This window comes from Eptatretus burgeri, chromosome 6, assembly GCF_056783735.1.
Source record: "Eptatretus burgeri isolate ZD-2024b chromosome 6, Ebu_testis_v1, whole genome shotgun sequence".
NCBI lineage: Eukaryota > Metazoa > Chordata > Myxini > Myxiniformes > Myxinidae > Eptatretus > Eptatretus burgeri.
The window spans coordinates 14384410-14403464 of NC_140966.1; the positions used below are offsets into that span (position 1 = coordinate 14384410).

The following is a 19055-nucleotide window of genomic DNA, read 5'->3' on the forward strand; positions in this document are numbered from 1 at the left end:
ATATATATATATATATATATATATATATATATATATATATATATATATATATATATATTTACACGGTATATATACACACACACACATATATATATATATATATTTACACGGTATATATACACACACACATATATATATATATATTTACACGGTATATATACACACACACATATATATATATATATATATATATATATATATATATATATATATATATATATATATATATATATATATATATATATACACATACACATACATACACACACATATACTTCCACAGCATATTTACACAGGAAATATATATATAAATTTTTTACACAGTAAATATATATTTACACAGTAATGCTTAGAATGACCGCTCCGAGCTTTGGAGGTGGTTGGTGGTTCAAATCATGGCCTAGTCATAGCGAAGACCTTTTTTAAACGGTATGTGCCACTTCCTTGCGTGACGTTTAGCCTTTAAAAGGTTAGAGCACGGACAAACAACGCTGGGAAGGCAATAGCAAGCCACCGAGTGCAACCATTGGTTGGTTTGCACCAACAGCACCATCACTCTGTAAAAGGTATATGGAAAAGGAAATTAAATAAAAAAACACATGTTCTCACTCAAACCAACACACACACACACACACACACACACACACACACACACACACACACACACACACACACACACACACACACACACACACACACACACACACACACCTCTACATATGATGTTTGTTACTTTCACCTTCAATTGCAACTTCCCATGATGTTAGAACGTAATACCTTTAGCACATCCTCACAAATAGTAGATGCCGCCAACAACTTCATAAGTTATTGCTTCACCTTCAATTAACCACCACTTTGTAAAACCACCACACACACCACTTCGACAAACTCCCTCCCCCATAAATAAACTATATATGTATATATACATTGGAATGTATTTTAAAATATTGGTGAGTCATTGTCGGTCTACTCGCACTACCCCCACCCTGATACCCCCAACGAAGGTCTGACCGGCTCAAGGAGGTGCATCAGCGCTCGTGGGGTCCAGATGGGCCGCCCCGTTCGGACCGTTCGCCTCGCCCCCTCCCAGCCCCGCTCCCCGCCGATGCATCCAGGGGCCGCATTGAATATTAACGTCATCCCGGTGGACGCTCCGGCTCGCTCCCTGCGTTCATTGTGTCGGGACGACCGTCCGCACGCAGATCCGAGTCGGACGGAGGAGGGTGCAGGAGAGCCTGGAGACCTCGGGAGGGGTCCCTCGAGCAAGTGCAGTCACCATGAGTTCCGAGCTCCTGGACATTAACACTTTTCTGCCTTCTCATGCTGCGGTCCTTTCGGGTGGTGGAGGACCCGGTGCTTCCTTACCCGTCGCGAACAACCCTCAGTGGACGCCGATGTTGGACTTCCACGGGCGCTCGTACAATCCCATGGCGACGCTGGGCCACCACCACCGTCACCACCACCATCACCACCACTCGTTCATCAAGCAGGAGCCGAGCTGGGCTGCCCTTGAATTGCATGAGGAGAGCTACTGCGGAAACTTCACCGTGCACTTCACGGGACAGGTGACCGGATCCAATGGTTGTCGCTACGGACAGTTCGGGGCAACGTCACCGGTACCCCCTCCACCTCCACCGCCTCTTCCACCACCGCCGGTCGCCCCGGCGGTCGCTGCGGCTCCGCAGGTCGTGACCCAGCCCCGGATGTTCCCCGCGGGGGGCTACCTGAACTCGTGCCTGGAGGCGCAACCCTCCGTCCGTCCGCAGGGTGAGTTATCCGGATGAAATTTGAGCGCCTCCGCGAACCGTTTACCGAAGACCCTTCACCGCACGTGCACCCATCGAGTCGTGCACATGCACACACGTCACATAATTGTACCTTCAACGTTAATTGTGACGTCATCCACGCACGAAGATCGCTTCATTTAATGACAATAACACGGTGAAACAAACGGGGCAGGTAAATATTCCTCCAGATTTATACAACTTTGCAATATGGCGATAGTTTATAAAATCGCTACTAATAAATTATAAACTTATAACATCACCTTCTAATAATAATAATAATAATAACAATCAATATATTGATAACACTAAAGACAAATAAATAAATTACCGACGGGACAACGACCCCACGCATGGTCCCGGCCCCCCGCAGCCCCAGGTACTCGGACGTGTCGAAAAGTCTGTCCGACGACAATGAAACACATGAAGGTTGGGAAGTTTTATTTACTTATTTATTTATCCGTTAACTTGCCGGGTGATCCGTGACCGGTTCATGAGTTCCAGCGCAAACATGTTAACGATTTGTCGTTGGTGTCGCTGCGCTCTCACTCTCCGTTGGCTCGTTGCTTATGTATTACCTGTGTTTGTGTATGCATTACCTGTGTTTGTGTATGTATTACCTGTGTTTGTGTATGTATTACCTGTGTTTGTGTATGTATTACCTGTGTTTGTGTATCTATTACCTGTGTTTGTGTATGTATTACCTGTGTTTGTGTATGTATTACCTGTGTTTGTGTATGTATTACCTGTGTTTGTGTATGTATTACCTGTTTGTGTATGTATTACCTGTTTGTGTATGTATTACCTGTTTGTGTATGTATTACCTGTGTTTGTGTATGTATTACCTGTGTTTGTGTATGTATTACCTGTTTGTGTATGTATTACCTGTGTTTGTGTATGTATTACCTGTTTGTGTATGTATTACCTGTTTGTGTATGTATTACCTGTTTGTGTATGTATTACCCGTGTTTGTGTATGTATTACCTGTGTCTGTGTATGTATTACCTGTTTGTGTATGTATTACCTGTGTCTGTGTATGTATTACCTGTTTGTGTATGTATTACCCGTGTTTCTGTATGTATTACCCGTGTCTGTGTATGTATTACCTGTTTGTGTATGTATTACCCGTGTTTGTGTATGTATTACCCGTGTCTGTGTATGTATTACCTGTTTGTGTATGTATTACCCGTGTTTGTGTATCTATTACCCGTGTCTGTGTATGTATTACCTGTGTCTGTGTATGTATTACCTGTGTTTGTGTATGTATTACCTGTGTTTGTGTATGTATTACCTGTTTCTGTATGTATTACCTGTTTGTGTATGTATTACCTGTTTGTGTATGTATTACCTGTTTGTGTATGTATTACCTGTTTGTGTATGTATTACCTGTTTGTGTATGTATTACCTGTGTTTGTGTATGTATTACCTGTTTGTGTATGTATTACCTGTGTTTGTGTATGTATTACCTGTTTGTGTATGTATTACCTGTTTGTGTATGTATTACCTGTTTGTGTATGTATTACCCGTGTTTGTGTATGTATTACCTGTGTCTGTGTATGTATTACCTGTTTGTGTATGTATTACCTGTGTCTGTGTATGTATTACCTGTTTGTGTATGTATTACCCGTGTTTCTGTATGTATTACCCGTGTCTGTGTATGTATTACCTGTTTGTGTATGTATTACCCGTGTTTGTGTATGTATTACCCGTGTCTGTGTATGTATTACCTGTTTGTGTATGTATTACCCGTGTTTGTGTATCTATTACCCGTGTCTGTGTATGTATTACCTGTGTCTGTGTATGTATTACCTGTGTTTGTGTATGTATTACCCGTGTTTGTGTATGTATTACCTGTTTCTGTATGTATTACCTGTTTGTGTATGTATTACCTGTTTGTGTATGTATTACCTGTTTGTGTATGTATTACCTGTTTGTGTATGTATTACCTGTTTGTGTATGTATTACCTGTGTTTGTGTATGTATTACCTGTTTGTGTATGTATTACCTGTTTCTGTATGTATTACCTGTTTGTGTATGTATTACCTGTTTGTGTATGTATTACCTGTTTGTGTATGTATTACCTGTTTGTGTATGTATTACCCGTGTTTGTGTATGTATTACCTGTGTCTGTGTATGTATTACCTGTTTGTGTATGTATTACCTGTGTCTGTGTATGTATTACCTGTTTGTGTATGTATTACCCGTGTTTGTGTATGTATTACCCGTGTCTGTGTATGTATTACCTGTTTGTGTATGTATTACCCGTGTTTGTGTATCTATTACCCGTGTCTGTGTATGTATTACCTGTGTCTGTGTATGTATTACCTGTGTTTGTGTATGTATTACCTGTGTTTATGTATGTATTACCCGTGTTTGTGTATGTATTACCCGTGTTTGTGTATGTATTACCCGTGTCTGTGTATGTATTACCTGTGTTTGTGTATGTATTACCTGTGTTTGTGTATGTATTACCTGTGTTTATGTATGTATTACCCGTGTTTGTGTATGTATTATCTGTGTTTGTGTATGTATTACCCATGTTTGTGTATGTATTACCCGTGTTTGTGTATGTATTACCCGTGTTTGTCGATCTATTACCCGTGTTTGTGGATCTATTACCTGTGTTTGTGGATCTATTACCTGTGTTTGTGGATCTATTACCTGTGTTTGTGTATGTATTACCTGTGTTTGTGTATCTATTACCTGTGTTTGTGGATCTATTACCTGTGTTTGTGGATCTATTACCTGTGTTTGTGGATCTATTACCTGTGTTTGTGGATCTATTACCTGTATTTGTGGATCTATTACCTGTGTTTGTGTATGTATTGCCTGTGTTTGTGTATGTATTACCCGTGTTTGTGGATCTATTACCTGTGTTTGTGTATGTATTACCCGTGTTTGTGTATGTATTACCTGTGTTTGTGTATGTATTACCTGTGTTTGTGTATGTATTACCTGTGTTTGTGTATGTATTACCCGTGTTTGTGTATGTATTACCCGTGTTTGTGTATGTATTACCCGTGTTTGTGTATGTATTACCCGTGTCTGTGTATGTATTACCTGTTTGTGTATGTATTACCTGTTTGTGTATGTATTACCTGTGTTTGTGTATGTATTACCTGTTTGTGTATGTATTACCTGTTTCTGTATGTATTACCTGTGTTTGTGTATGTATTACCTGTTTGTGTATGTATTACCTGTGTTTGTGTATGTATTACCTGATTGTGTATGTATTACCTGTGTTTGTGTATGTATTACCCGTGTTTGTGTATGTATTACCTGTGTTTGTGTATGTATTACCTGTGTTTGTGTATGTATTACCCGTGTTTGTGTATGTATTACACGTGTTTATGTATGTTTTACCTGTGTTTGTGTATGTATTACCCGTGTTTGTGTATGTATTACCTGTGTTTGTGTATGTATTACCTGTGTTTGTGTATGTATTACCCGTGTTTGTGTATGTATTACCCGTGTTTGTGTATGTTTTACCTGTGTTTGTGTATGTATTACCTGTGTTTGTGTATGTATTACCTGTGTTTGTGTATGTATTACCTGTGTTTGTGTATGTATTACCCGTGTTTGTGTATGTTTTACCTGTGTTTGTGTATGTAATACCAGTGTTTGTGTATGTATTACCTGTGTTTGTGTATGTATTACCTGTGTTTGTGTATGTATTACCCGTGTTTGTGTATGTTTTACCTGTGTTTGTGTATGTATTACCCATGTTTGTGTATGTATTACCCGTGTTTGTGTATGTATTACCCGTGTTTGTGTATGTATTACCCGTGTTTGTGTATCTATTACCTGTGTTTGTGTATGTATTACCTGTGTTTGTGTATGTATTACCTGTGTTTGTGTATGTTTTACCTGTGTTTGTGTATCTATTACCTGTGTTTGTGTATGTATTACCTGTGTTTGTGTATCTATTACCTGTGTTTGTGTATGTATTACCTGTGTTTGTGTATCTATTACCTGTGTTTGTGGATCTATTACCTGTGTTTGTGTATGTATTGCCTGTGTTTGTGTATGTATTACCCGTGTTTGTGGATCTATTACCTGTGTTTGTGTATGTATTACCCGTGTTTGTGTATGTATTACCCGTGTTTGTGTATGTATTACCTGTGTTTGTGTATGTATTACCTGTGTTTGTGTATGTATTACCTGTGTTTGTGTATGTATTACCTGTGTTTGTGTATGTATTACCTGTGTTTGTGTATGTATTACCTGTGTTTGTGTATGTATTACCCGTGTTTGTGTATGTATTACCTGTGTTTGTGTATGTATTACCCGTGTTTGTGTATGTATTATCTGTGTTTGTGTATGTATTACCTGTGTTTGTGTATGTATTACCCGTGTTTGTGTATGTATTACCTGTGTTTGTGTATGTATTACCCGTGTTTGTGTATGTATTACCTGTGTTTGTGTATGTATTACTTGTGTTTGTGTATGTATTACCTGTGTTTGTGTATGTATTACCAGTGTTTGTGTATGTATTACCTGTGTTTGTGTATGTATTACCTGTGTTTGTGTATGTATTACCCGTGTTTGTGTATGTATTACCCGTGTTTGTGTATGTATTACCCGTGTTTGTGTATGTTTTACCTGTGTTTGTGTATGTATTACCAGTGTTTGTGTATGTATTACCTGTGTTTGTGTATGTATTACCTGTGTTTGTGTATGTATTACCTGTGTTTGTGGATCTATTACCTGTGTTTGTGTATGTATTACCCGTGTTTGTGTATGTATTACACGTGTTTATGTATGTTTTACCTGTGTTTGTGTATGTATTACCCGTGTTTGTGTATGTTTTACCTGTGTTTGTGTATGTATTACCCGTGTTTGTGTATGTTTTACCTGTGTTTGTGTATGTATTACCCGTGTTTGTGGATCTATTACCTGTGTTTGTGTATGTATTACCTGTGTTTGTGTATGTATTACCTGTGTTTGTGTTTGTGTATGTATTACCCGTGTTTGTGTTTGTGTATGTATTACCAGTGTTTGTGTTTGTGTATGTATTACCCGTGTTTGTGTTTGTGTATGTATTACCAGTGTTTGTGTTTGTGTATGTATTACCCGTGTTTGTGTTTGTGTATGTATTACCAGTGTTTGTGTTTGTGTATGTATTACCAGTGTTTGTGTTTGTGTATGTATTACCCGTGTTTGTGTTTGTGTATGTATTACCAGTGTTTGTGTTTGTGTATGTATTACCAGTGTTTGTGTTTGTGTATGTATTACCCGTGTTTGTGTTTGTGTATGTATTACCAGTGTTTGTGTTTGTGTATGTTTTACCTGTGTTTGTGTATGTATTACCAGTGTTTGTGTATGTATTACCTGTGTTTGTGTATGTATTACCTGTGTTTGTGTATGTATTACCTGTGTTTGTGTATGTATTACCTGTGTTTGTGTATGTATTACCTGTGTTTGTGTATGTATTACCCGTGTTTGTGTATGTATTACCTGTGTTTGTGTATGTATTACCCGTGTTTGTGTATGTATTACCAGTGTTTGTGTATGTATTACCTGTGTTTGTGTATGTATTACCTGTGTTTGTGTATGTATTACCCGTGTTTGTGTATGTATTACCCGTGTTTGTGTATGTATTACCTGTGTTTGTGTATGTATTACCCGTGTTTGTGTATGTATTACCTGTGTTTGTGTATGTATTACCTGTGTTTGTGTATGTATTACCTGTGTTTGTGTATGTATTACCTGTGTTTGTGTATGTATTACCTGTGTTTGTGTATGTATTACCTGTGTTTGTGTATGTATTACCTGTGTTTGTGTATGTATTACCTGTGTTTGTGTATGTATTACCTGTGTTTGTGTATGTATTACCCGTGTTTGTGTATGTATTACCTGTGTTTGTGTATGTATTACCCGTGTTTGTGTATGTATTACCAGTGTTTGTGTATGTATTACCTGTGTTTGTGTATGTATTACCTGTGTTTGTGTATGTATTACCTGTGTTTGTGTATGTATTACCCGTGTTTGTGTATGTATTACCTGTGTTTGTGTATGTATTACCCGTGTTTGTGTATGTATTACCTGTGTTTGTGTATGTATTACCTGTGTTTGTGTATGTATTACCTGTGTTTGTGTATGTATTACCTGTGTTTTCATCGAAATCGAATATTCTATGCATTTCCTACTCCGTATGGATCCCTCGGGCTGTTTCGCCAACGTCAAGCGAGTCATCACCGACACACTGAACATATCCCAAGTACACTCATCAGCTTCGGTTGACCGTCAGGCCTGACCAGCCGGTTCGTGAAAGACTTGTGCCCAAAGATTTCCCTGGCCGTCCCCACGAGAAGGTGGGAATCGTCGGGGCCGTTAAAGAGGGAGTAGAGGGGGTGCACGTCGTCCGTTGTGGACACTTGATTTTAACGATGTGTCGGCCGACTTGTAAACGCGCAAACACCACCTCCTCCCCTATATTGAATTCCCATGGTGTTTCCCAACGAGCCCGTGGACCCATTTACAAGGGGTGTGATCCAAGGCCGGCGACACCTTTCACGTCCCCATGGGGAAACGTCTTGAGAAACGAGATAATAAATATCAGCGCAAAGTAGGAAAGCGCAAGGTGTGGGGAAATTACACCAATTGCAGCTTTTCACTCTTTATCCCTCAACCCCCCCCCCCCAATTTTGCGAGCTATAACCTTCACCAGGGCTGATCAATAAGTCCGTGACCAAATATATGAAAAAATGGCCAGGAACTTGATGGCGGACTCGTTCGATGGAAACGTTTAAAGTTATTGGCGGGAAAATGAAAATCAAATTCGTTAATTGTTTATTGTCAGGATTGTCACGGCTCATGTCTGTCGGTCTTCATCGGTCTTCATGGGCTCTCAGTTCCAATCACAGGTGTCAAGGACGCAAGGTATGCGGACCGCCGTGCGAAGCGAAGAAAACCGTGTTGTTCCGACGAAGGGCTCGTGCCCGAAACGTCAGATCGCCCGCTTGTGCTTGTTTTACCGATACTTGTCTCCCCCGAACCCCTAAATTGTTCCTTCATTCCCAGTCCCTACAGGATACACTGCGGCCCTGGCGTTCGACGGCCCCTTGGGCTACGGGCAGAACACCGCGCACCAAGGAGCGCAGTTCAGTCCGCACTTCTTCAAGCACGAAGACCCCATGGAACATCATCAAATGGCCTTGGGTTTGTATATCAGTCGATCCCTCTGATTGAAGCACCACCGAGCCGTCTCTTTTGTACCTTTACCGGACAACTCGGACACACGTTTACGGGACAGTCAATTGTTCACGAGGTCCGAACAAGAAATCCTTAGCCTCACCTGTGTGAAGTCAATTGAAGGAGTTAATGAAGGTTTTCTTCTTTTTTATTTTTCCATAAAATCCCATCATTGTAAATAACAATTTCAACATTTAAACTGATCACTCCCTCAATTGCTCCCCCCCCCCTAATTTTGATTATTTTAAAATTTAATTACATCTTAGCCTCCCGACTTGTTGATCATTGCTCCAGGTACTTTTGTAATAATTGCTCGATGCATGGCATTATGATTCGAACACCGACGTTATTAATTAATTGTAATGATCTCACATGTACAGGTAGAGTAACAATGCTGTTGTAACGCTGGTTCGATGGGCTGGTAGTGATGCGTAGTAGTCGCCACCGAGCTGTCAAGTCGATCGTGGGTTTGAATGTAGACCCGGCTATAAACTGCCATCCTGGTGGTCGTATGGCAGCTTAGCTGCCAGGGTAGCTATCATTTCTTGAAGCGTGACTGTCACTGATGCAGTGCCCCTCTACCAGTACACACACTGGAACTGGTACTCATTTCGCTGACCTCGGAAGGATGACAGGCTGAGTCAACCCCACTGGTGTATTAATTCAGCGGCCGACGAGGCTTGAACTCAGGACCCTAGGATCCCAAGCCGCCACCCGAACCACTGAGCCAACACCAGGCTCTGCCATCCTGGTGTTTCACATGCAGGATGATTCATCAATGGCTGTGTCGTCCCTCGGATGGACATTAAATCGGACGACCCGTCTGCCATCACTGGCCGTTGGTGGACGTTAAAGAACCCACAGTGTGTTGTGTGAACGGGAGGCGAGTTATCGCCGGCACCCTGAACAAATTACAGGTTCCTGCTCTGAAGGCAATGGCAAACCACCCAACATATCGCTTCCCAAAAGACAGCTTGGGCAGAAGCGACGTTTTTTTTTAGAGTATGGTATCTTTATAATGATGAGGATCTGTTGTTGCGTCTTGCAGCTAGGCTGCCGGCTCGCTGTCATTTCTTGGAAGCGTGGCTGTGCCGCTAATGCTGTGCCCCTCTACCGGTACACTGGTACTTATTTTGCCGACCTCTGAAGAACGACAAGCTGAGTCAACCCCACCTGGTGTTAATTCAGCGGAAAAACGAGGCTCAAACTCAGGACCCTACAGTCCTAAGCCAGACACCCTAACCACTAACCACTAACCACTGAGCCAACACCAGGTTTATGATGAGGATGATAATACTCTATGCAGGATTCAACGTGAGCGTAAGGGTGATGTGTGAAGCTCCCTTCATGGAGGTACAGAAAGAAAGAAAGAATTTTTTTTTATTTTTCTTCCATTACTCCGATGGTGAAACAACATTTTGGATTATTTTGGTTTTGAGTTCGGTACCTACTCTGTGTATCTAAGTACGAGGCTGTTGCTATGCGACAAGGCCAACCTCGTAGCTATCCGTCGTACTCACGGTACCTTCTCATACCGTTGGGAGGAAGAATGCTCACGATGACCAGGTACAAGGTTCGCACCTGAGAACCAGTCAAATGGTGTATTTTCTCTCTGCCTTTCATCCCGACCAACTGACCCACATATCTCACCCTACCCACCCTTCTTACCCTCTCACAGCTGAACAGCAGTACTCTGTGGCTCCTCCCCCTCCCTTGTACGGTTGTCACAGCTCACCTGACGCGGTCTGCGCACCTACTCCAGCTGTGCATCTCAAAAATCCTTTCGCCAGGTGTGCTGCGCAGTACACATCACCATTGTACAAACAGCATCATTAACATGACGACTATCATCACCTCAACCACCAACGTTAACACTATAATCGTTCTAATTATTATGATTATTGGTATTATTATTATTATTATTACTATTATTATTGTTATTATGACTATTATTATTTAATTTGATTATGAGATTTGATTTTCCTTCAGGGTTCGTGGTTGCATTTTAGATTATGTGCAAAATCCGACATTCACCATAGATAGCACATTCATAACTCGCGCTACACGTTCCCTGTCGCTCTGTTATATTGTTAGACTTATAAATGACAAGTCACTGAAAAATCGTCTAAAGTTTCCGAACGACTGAAGGAAACGAACTCGGAATGATTTAATTTCCGAATGATTATTTGGTTGAAAAGTGACCACTGCCCCTCCGTGATCGGACGATCTCCCCGCTGGCGAAAATGGGGACTATGGATGATCCGAGTGAGTGTGAAGTGGATTGCTTCCCACGTTTGTAAATGCCTGCACGAGTTTACAACTTGATGACATGGATGGATGTTGGAAATGTAAATTAATTTTGTGTTCCCTCCGGCCTGGCCACAGTAGTTGCCGTGTCTGTTGGACGCTGGCGGACCCCGCCTTTGATGGTTTGCCATTGCCTTCAGAGCAGGACCCTGCCCCCAGGTGGAGGTGAACTTTGATGTACACTTAAGGGTTAGGCTGGAAGTCCCTTCTGCTTGAAATAAGAATCCATCACATGATTGGCCTTGCTTTATGTTCAAATCATCACATGATTGGCCCTGCTTTATGTTCAAATCCCATCACGTGATTGGCCCTGCTTTATGTTCAAATCACATCACGTGATTGGCCATGCTTTATGTTCAAATCATCACATGATTGGCCTTGCTTTATGTTCAAATCCCATCACGTGATTGGCCCTGCTTTATGTTCAAATCATCACGTGATTGTCTCTGCTTTATGTTCAAATCCCATCACATGATTGTCTCTGCTTTATGTTCAAATCCCATCACATGATTATCTCTGCTTTATGTTCAAATCTTCACATGATTGGCCCTGCTTTATGTTCAAATCCCATTACATTATTGTCCCTGCTTTATGTTCAAATCCCATCACGTGATTGTCTCTGCTTTATGTTCAAATCCCATCACATGATTATCTCTGCTTTATGTTCAAATCATCACATGATTGGCCTTGCTTTATGTTCAAATCCCATCACGTGATTGTCTCTACTTTATGTTCAAATCATCACATGATTGGCCTTGCTTTATGTTCAAATCCCATCACGTGATTGTCTCTACTTTATGTTCAAATCATCACATGATTGGCCTTACTTTATGTTCAAATCCCATCACGTGATTGTCTCTACTTTATGTTCAAATCATCACATGATTGGCCTTGCTTTATGTTCAAATCCCATCACGTGATTGTCTCTACTTTATGTTCAAATCCCATCACGTGATTGTCTCTACTTTATGTTCAAATCATCACATAATTGTCTCTGCTTTATGTTCAAATCATCACATGATTGTCTCTGCTTTATGTTCAAATCCCATCACATGATTATCTCTGCTTTATGTTCAAATCCCATCACATGATTGTCTCTGCTTTATGTTCAAATCCCATCACCTGATTGGCCCTGCTTTATGTTCCAATCCCATCACATGATTGTCCTTGCTTTATGTTCAAATCATCACATGATTGTTTCTGCTTTATGTTCAAATCCAATCACAAGATTGTCTCTGCTTTATGTTCAAATCCAATCACAAGATTGCTTCTTCTTTTTGTTCTAGCCCATCACGTGATGGCCTTCAATATCACGTCGCACGTTAACGCCTGATGCACAGATTGCATTCAAAAATCGAATGCGGATTCGCTGTTCCACCAACTTTCATCTGCAATTTTAAAATGATTTTTATAATAAAGATTTCAAATTAACATTTTTAAATGCATTTAATTCACCGTAATTTTAACCGAATCCGAAACCTACCCCCAAAATTAATCACCAATTTTAACTCTAATATGAAAGCTAACTCCATGACTATATGACACGACATGTCCATTTCCAAGTTTATACAGAGCATGATCAAAACAAAGCGATAGATTCAACACAAAAAAATCCAAAATATTCATTCGCCTTTAACTTCTCGAAACAAAAATGTTGTCTATTTCATTGTTGTGATTACCATTGTATCACAACGGAAACGAGAGGTTTGTTTTTTTGGGGTTTTGTCTGTTATCGTTTATTTTACAATCATACAATAAAGGGAACCTCATTTCGAACTAATCCGAAAGTTTAACGACAGTTTTGGTCACGAGGTGATGAAGTTTTGACAAGGCGGTCGGGTTATGATTATGATTATGACGACACACAGATTATGACGATTAACACAATTCACGTTTCACACTTGATGTTAAATGCACAAAAAAAAAAAACGATCCACGAAGGATTCGCTATTGGTTTTGTTCTCTCAGCTCAATTTTAACGATTTTGTGATGATTTGTGGACACAGAATGAACATATAATGGGGGAAATCAGAACGACACTCATTGAGCGCGTACCTCCTCCAAGCTGAGCAGTTTACGTTTTGTATCCGACTGAAAGGCCGAATCATCTGAATCCGGACCCGAACCAATATCGAATCGGCTTGTTCTTGACATACACGCCGAGCTGTCCACAAAGTTTTGTCCGAATCCGTCCGTAACTCTTTGAGTTGTCCTGCTATCTATCGCTTTGGTCCGATTTTTCATTCGTGAACATTCAATGAAAAAATTCTCGTATCCGAAGCCAGGTCCGGATCTTCACCAAAATCGAAGCAATTCGTCCTTGTCACACACCCAACCTGTCCACCAAGTTTTGTCCGAATCCGTCCGTAACTTTTTGAGATATCATACTCACGGGCAGACAAACAAACAGAGGTGCAAACATAACCACCGTCCAGTTTCGGTGGTGGCGGTAAAATTACTGTGTGTCTAGTTTGTTCATGTTGATATGCTCTGGAGATATATGTATATACACACACACACACACACACACACACACACACACACACACACACACACACACACACACACACACACACACACACACACACACAACACATGTTCAGAAAGAACGGACAGGAGTGATGATCTTGTTGCCTGCCGTGTCTTCCAACAGCCACTCAGCACCTTACAACACAGACAGCACAGCCGGTCAGTTCTACTACAGCACTGAGTACCGCTTCTGGCCAAAGACCGTAAAGGTGATCATTACAAGCTTTAGTGTTGCATGCTGCACAATCAAAAACCACCCTGACTAGTTTCTACCAAAATATCGTCTGGGCAAATGTACATTATACCCGAGTATATTCTAGACTGTTCCACATTATACCGGAGTATATTCTAGACTGTTCCACATTATACCCAAGTATATTCTAGACCTGTCCACATTATACCGAGTATATTCTAGACTGTTCCACATTATACCCAAGTATATTCTAGACTGTTCCACATTATACCCAAGTATATTCTAGACCTGTCCACATTATACCGAGTATATTCTAGACTGTTCCACATTATACCCGAGTATATTATAGACTGTTCCACATTATACCCGAGTATATTCTAGACTGTTCCACATTATACCCGAGTATATTCTAGACTGTTCCACATTATACCCGAGTATATTCTAGACTGTTCCACATTATACCCGAGTATATTCTAGACTGTTCCACATTATATCCAAGTATATTCTAGACCTGTCCACATTATACCCGAGTATATTCTAGACTGTTCCACATAATAAAAAAATAAAAAAATGACCGTTTTTACAGCCATTTTTCCCTGCTGTGCAGGGGTTTGGCTTTTTCTTGAGCCAATGTTTTATGGCCGGATGGCCCTTCCTGACGCCAACCCTGGTCGCCTCTTACGACACACAGAGATATGGTACACCTATTCTAGCCGGGGCATACACCGGGACCAGTACACTGGTACTCATTTCGCCGACCTCGGAAGGATGACAGGCTGAGTCAACCCCCTGGTGTTAATTCAGCAGCCAACGGGGCTTGAACTCAGGACACTGGGATCCCAAGCCGCCACCCTAACCACTAAGCCAACACCAGGCAATACTGTTCCACATAATACCCGAGTATATTCTAGACTGTTCCACATAATACCCGAGTATATTCTAGACTGTTCCACATTATACCTGAGTATATTCTAGACTGTTCCACATAATACCCGAGTATATTCTAGACTGTTCCACATAATACCCGAGGATATTCTAGACTGTTCCACATTATACCCGAGTATATTCTAGACTGTTCCACATTATACCCGAGTATATTCTAGACTGTTCCACATTATACCCGAGTATATTCTAGACTGTTCCACATTATACCCGAGTATATTCTAGACTGTTCCACATTATACCCGAGTATATTCTAGACCTGTCCACATTATACCCGAGTATATTCTAGACTGTTCCACATTATACCCGAGTATATTCTAGACCTGTCCACATTATACCCGAGTATATTGTAGACTGTTCCACATTATACCCGAGTATATTCTAGATTGTTCCACATTATACCCGAGTATATTCTAGACTGTTCCACATTATACCCGAGTATATTCTAGACCTGTCCACATTATACCCGAGTATATTCTAGACTGTTCCACATTATACCCGAGTATATTTTAGACTGTTCCACATTATACCCGAGTATATTCTAGACTGTTCCACATTATACCCGAGTATATTTTAGACTGTTCCACATTATACCCGAGTATATTCTAGACCTGTCCACATTATACCCGAGTATATTCTAGACCTGTCCACATTATACCCGAGTATATTGTAGACTGTTCCACATTATACCCGAGTATATTCTAGACTGTTCCACATTATACCCGAGTATATTCTAGACCTGTCCACATTATACCCGAGTATATTCTAGACTGTTCCACATTATACCCGAGTATATTCTAGACCTGTCCACATTATACCCGAGTATATTGTAGACTGTTCCACATTATACCCGAGTATATTCTAGATTGTTCCACATTATACCCGAGTATATTCTAGACTGTTCCACATTATACCCGAGTATATTCTAGACCTGTCCACATTATACCCGAGTATATTCTAGACTGTTCCACATTATACCCGAGTATATTTTAGACTGTTCCACATTATACCCGAGTATATTCTAGACTGTTCCACATTATACCCGAGTATATTTTAGACTGTTCCACATTATACCCGAGTATATTCTAGACCTGTCCACATTATACCCGAGTATATTCTAGACCTGTCCACATTATACCCGAGTATATTGTAGACTGTTCCACATTATACCCGAGTATATTCTAGACTGTTCCACATAATACCCGAGTATATTCTAGACTGTTCCACATTATACCTGAGTATATTCTAGACTGTTCCACATAATACCCGAGTATATTCTAGACTGTTCCACATAATACCCGAGGATATTCTAGACTGTTCCACATTATACCCGAGTATATTCTAGACTGTTCCACATTATACCCGAGTATATTCTAGACTGTTCCACATTATACCCGAGTATATTCTAGACTGTTCCACATTATACCCGAGTATATTCTAGACTGTTCCACATTATACCCGAGTATATTCTAGACCTGTCCACATTATACCCGAGTATATTCTAGACTGTTCCACATTATACCCGAGTATATTCTAGACCTGTCCACATTATACCCGAGTATATTGTAGACTGTTCCACATTATACCCGAGTATATTCTAGATTGTTCCACATTATACCCGAGTATATTCTAGACTGTTCCACATTATACCCGAGTATATTCTAGACCTGTCCACATTATACCCGAGTATATTCTAGACTGTTCCACATTATACCCGAGTATATTTTAGACTGTTCCACATTATACCCGAGTATATTCTAGACTGTTCCACATTATACCCGAGTATATTTTAGACTGTTCCACATTATACCCGAGTATATTCTAGACCTGTCCACATTATACCCGAGTATATTCTAGACCTGTCCACATTATACCCGAGTATATTGTAGACTGTTCCACATTATACCCGAGTATATTCTAGACTGTTCCACATTATACCCGAGTATATTCTAGACCTGTCCACATTATACCCGAGTATATTCTAGACTGTTCCACATTATACCCGAGTATATTCTAGACCTGTCCACATTATACCCGAGTATATTGTAGACTGTTCCACATTATACCCGAGTATATTCTAGATTGTTCCACATTATACCCGAGTATATTCTAGACTGTTCCACATTATACCCGAGTATATTCTAGACCTGTCCACATTATACCCGAGTATATTCTAGACTGTTCCACATTATACCCGAGTATATTTTAGACTGTTCCACATTATACCCGAGTATATTCTAGACTGTTCCACATTATACCCGAGTATATTTTAGACTGTTCCACATTATACCCGAGTATATTCTAGACCTGTCCACATTATACCCGAGTATATTCTAGACCTGTCCACATTATACCCGAGTATATTGTAGACTGTTCCACATTATACCCGAGTATATTCTAGACTGTTCCACATTATACCTGAGTATATTGTAGACTGTTCCACATTATACCCGAGTATATTCTAGACTGTTCCACATTATACCCGTGTATATTCTAGACTGTTCCACATTATACCCGAGTATATTCTGGACTGTTCCACATTATACCCGAGTATATTCTGGACTGTTCCACATTATACCCGAGTATATTCTGGACTGTTCCACATTATACCCGAGTATATTCTAGACTGTTCCACATTATACCCGAGTATATTCTAGACTGTTCCACATTATACCTGAGTATATTGTAGACTGTTCCACATTATACCCGAGTATATTCTAGACTGTTCCACATTAAACCTGAGTATATTCTAGACTGTTCCACATTATACCCCAGTATATTCTAGATCTATCCACATTATACCCGAGTATATTCTAGACTGTTCCACATTATACCTGAGTATATTCTAGACTGTTCCACATTATACCCCAGTATATTCTAGATCTATCCACATTATACCTGAGTATATTTTGGACTGTTCCACATTATAACCGAGTATATTTTGGCCTGGCCCACATTATAGTTGAGTATATTCTCGACCATAATCGAAAACAGTTTTACCCCAGTTCATGCGTTACATTGGTACAAGTTTAATGTTTATATACAAGTTTCAGCTTTGTTCAGTCAATGTGGGTTTAAGGTTTATTATGTGAGTTTACAGTTAAAATGGTTACAAAGACTTGCAGTAAATAACCTCAGTGAGGTAAGTGCATCTCCGTAGAAAACATGTATGGCTGTATAACATAAAATAAAACATTCATGGTCTGTGCCACTGGACTGATTTCATCACTTGTTGGCGAGTCATCAGCGACAGCGTAAACAGAAATGTGGACCACCGAGGCCCCCAAACATGTTAACTGCCATTGCTATTGCATGTAGTACATGTTTGGTCCACATTCGGTCCACATTTTTGTTTACGGTGGCTTCGGTGGTCCACATTTTGGTTTACGCTTCTGCTGATGACTCACCAACAAGTGATGAAACCGGTCTGCTGCCTGAGAGGCGTGTAGTATTTAGATTCTCAAGTATGTGTTACTTGTCAATGTTTTGCAGCTGTAGTGGAACCCATGTAGGGGTTGAAACAGGAAAGGGCTAACCTTGTGTTGCGTTTCATTGTTACATTGTGTACCTTTCTTTGGCGGGAACAGCATGGGGGTAATTATGGAAATCCTAGCCACCTGGCAGTAATTAATTCTGTGAAATCTAATTGGTTATTCCCTCCAATTACGAGTGAGAGACATGATTGGATCTTGATATATTGTTGCGGTTGCATGCATTCAACAGATAGAGGTCGCAAGACAGTTATTCCATTAATATACGTGTAGATAGTCCCTTCCCTTTTGTCTCGCGGGAAAAAGGGGGCGTGCATTGCGAGGATCTCATAGCTAGGTTTGTTTACATCATGTATTCGTCCTTTCATTTCTAACTTCGTTCCTACTCTTCTTTGCTGGTTATTCCTGAGGTAAATCTGAGCCACGTGTGCCCTTCGCTGTGAGATGGGTCCTCAGCAAAGGGCCAGCAGGCATTACACCCAGTCCCACACCCCTCCGTAGAAAACACAGCCTGCCAAACGCACGCACCGGTCATTTCCACTCAATGGACAGGAAACACAAACAGCACGACGCCCACGCTGCACGGACCATGTACCGAGGCCGATAATAGAAAGG

The 19055-nt window shown here is 40.6% G+C and overlaps 1 protein-coding gene across 6 annotated transcripts in view; it reads left to right on the forward strand.

The window, feature by feature from the left end:
• The first annotated feature begins 1053 nt into the window (after nucleotides 1–1053).
• WT1 (WT1 transcription factor) overlaps nucleotides 1054–19055 on the forward strand; it is a 28245-nt gene continuing 10243 nt past the window's right edge. The window contains exons 1-5 of one of the 6 annotated variants that reach the window (XM_085884135.1): nucleotides 1054–1767; nucleotides 8808–8945; nucleotides 10657–10768; nucleotides 11364–11450; nucleotides 13939–14023. In XM_085884135.1, coding sequence (XP_085740261.1) covers nucleotides 1278–1767; nucleotides 8808–8945; nucleotides 10657–10768; nucleotides 11364–11450; nucleotides 13939–14023 — 912 coding nt within the window. In that variant the 5' untranslated portion in view covers nucleotides 1054–1277. The remainder of the gene's footprint in view (nucleotides 1768–8807; nucleotides 8946–10656; nucleotides 10769–11363; nucleotides 11451–13938; nucleotides 14024–19055) is intronic. The other 5 variants (XM_085884137.1, XM_085884136.1, XM_085884140.1 and 2 more) reach the window with 5 other exon arrangements.